This window comes from Penaeus monodon, chromosome 27, assembly GCF_015228065.2.
Source record: "Penaeus monodon isolate SGIC_2016 chromosome 27, NSTDA_Pmon_1, whole genome shotgun sequence".
Taxonomy (NCBI): Eukaryota; Metazoa; Arthropoda; class Malacostraca; order Decapoda; family Penaeidae; genus Penaeus; species Penaeus monodon.
This window is the reverse complement of record NC_051412.1, coordinates 15,588,660-15,590,482: the sequence shown is the minus strand read 5'-3', so window position 1 is coordinate 15,590,482 and position 1,823 is coordinate 15,588,660. Positions and strand designations below refer to the sequence as shown.

General features: G+C 45.4%; 1 protein-coding gene across 1 annotated transcript in view; it reads right to left on the bottom strand.

Moving 5' to 3' along the window:
* The window catches only part of LOC119590618 (histone-lysine N-methyltransferase Suv4-20-like), a 23,977-nt gene that overhangs the window by 1,454 nt on the left and 20,700 nt on the right, over window positions 1-1,823 (bottom strand). Inside the window, exon 7 of the mRNA XM_037939296.1 lies at window positions 1-1,777. This exon is cut by the window's left edge and continues 1,454 nt beyond it. Within this exon, the coding sequence (XP_037795224.1) occupies window positions 1-1,777 (1,777 nt within the window). The remainder of the gene's footprint in view (window positions 1,778-1,823) is intronic.

The following is a 1,823-nucleotide window of genomic DNA, read 5'->3' as shown; positions in this document are numbered from 1 at the left end:
ATCGGTCTGATAGTCCTGATTTGTGATGCCCTCAACCGTCAACACCTCGTACTCTGGCTCATATGCTACTCCTGAATCAGATAGGTGTGAACCAACCTCTATCACTTCGTCTAAGACAGGAGATCGCTTCATTCGCAATCTTAGCTTCACCCCACACCTTCCACCTTTCTCTGGGGTGACCATTGCAGCAGGTGGAGATGACGGGGTATATCCAATCAAGGGATGTGGCGGCGACTCGCACTGTGGAGACGACCTACATTCACTGGTTATGCTCCTGCCCCACCGACCGCAACCTACACCTAATTTTCCAACTCTGAGTGATCCAGGAGAAGTTGAATCATCTTCTTCCTCAAACTCATAAACATCTTTAGCTGGAGAGAGGTTAGTTGTTTCTGTTGCTCCTGAACCACCAGACTGACAAACGGTTGTGCTACCCATGTCTTTTAAAGCTGTCTGTTTGCACTTTGAATGCCTGGCCTTTTTGCTAAGAGGCTCTAAGGTTTCTACCTTGCTTTGAACACTACTAGACTGCTGAGGTAACTGAGAAGTTGGCAGTGATTGTTCTGACGTTTTGTCAGTGTTGTTGTTAAGAATGTTACTAGAACAGTTATTACCTAAACTAATGTAACCTAAACTAGAATTATCACATTTTTCACCAGGAGGTCTGCGTAGTCTGCGTAGAGGGGGTCTCCCACTTACAGACATACATTGTGAGTTAGCATTTGCCACACTCCGGTTTGACTTGGAGGTATCAGACAAAATCTCAGCCTGCATGCTGTCAGTTAACTTCACCCGACTGAGATCAACATAACAGTTTGAGCTGGGTGCAGTATCCCTAGAATTCACTTCCCGGGATTTACCTTCCCTTGAGTTCACATCCCCACAATTAACTTCCCTAGAAGCTACCTCTCTGGTAGTTTCTTCAGGTAGTGTTCTCACTGGCATGTCCTTTCCTGACACTCTCGTAGACTCATCTTCTCTTGGCATATGCACATCTTTTCCTGGCTCTTGATCACTATCCCCTCCTTCCTCTATTTCATCAAAACCATCAGGAGCCTTGTCATCTTGGCTGTCTGAACGATTGTGTTGCCCTCTGAGGATACGGGTATTGCCAACCTCTTGCATGGCAGTGGTTAGTTGGCGTCGGCTGCGTAGTTTAATACCTTTAGAATTACACAGCTTTCCATTTTCCAGAGGCTCTTTAACACTCATATCTCCATGGACTTTACCTTCCTTTATTGTAGGTTCTGTGGCAACTACACGACTCCTCGTGTGAGGTCGTCCTTTAGATGACACACTCTTTAGGTATTTATCAGGGCTGATTGGTTTACTGGAGTCGCTACATGGCTTATTGGTAATATCAATATTTTCCTGAGCACTATCTGAACTTGATCTCCTGTTCTTTGCTTTGGGATATAAACCATTCAGGTGGAGGTGAGACTGAGAGCTCGTGCGCTTTATCTGAGTTGAACCACTTTCTGTACTTGACTCTGACTTATCCGAGTCTCTTGATCCCCCTCTAGTCCTAAGCTCTCGTCTCACTGTCTCACCATTCACTTTAGGGGTGAGATTGTTCATTTTCAGCTTGTGCTCACTGGACGCTCTGAGGCTCACAGCGCCTTCACTCTTGCCTTTGTTCATTGCCTCCTCCTCATTCTTCTGCTGGTTCCGTAATCTTTGGCGACTAATCCTTAATCTCAGGTCTGTTTCACGGAGACGATAACCCTGCTCTGCACCATTTTCGTTTTTCTTATCAGCATAGGCTCCTGTGCCTCGCCTGAAATGAGAAAAAGAAAATACATAGTTTATAAACTATCTTAAAG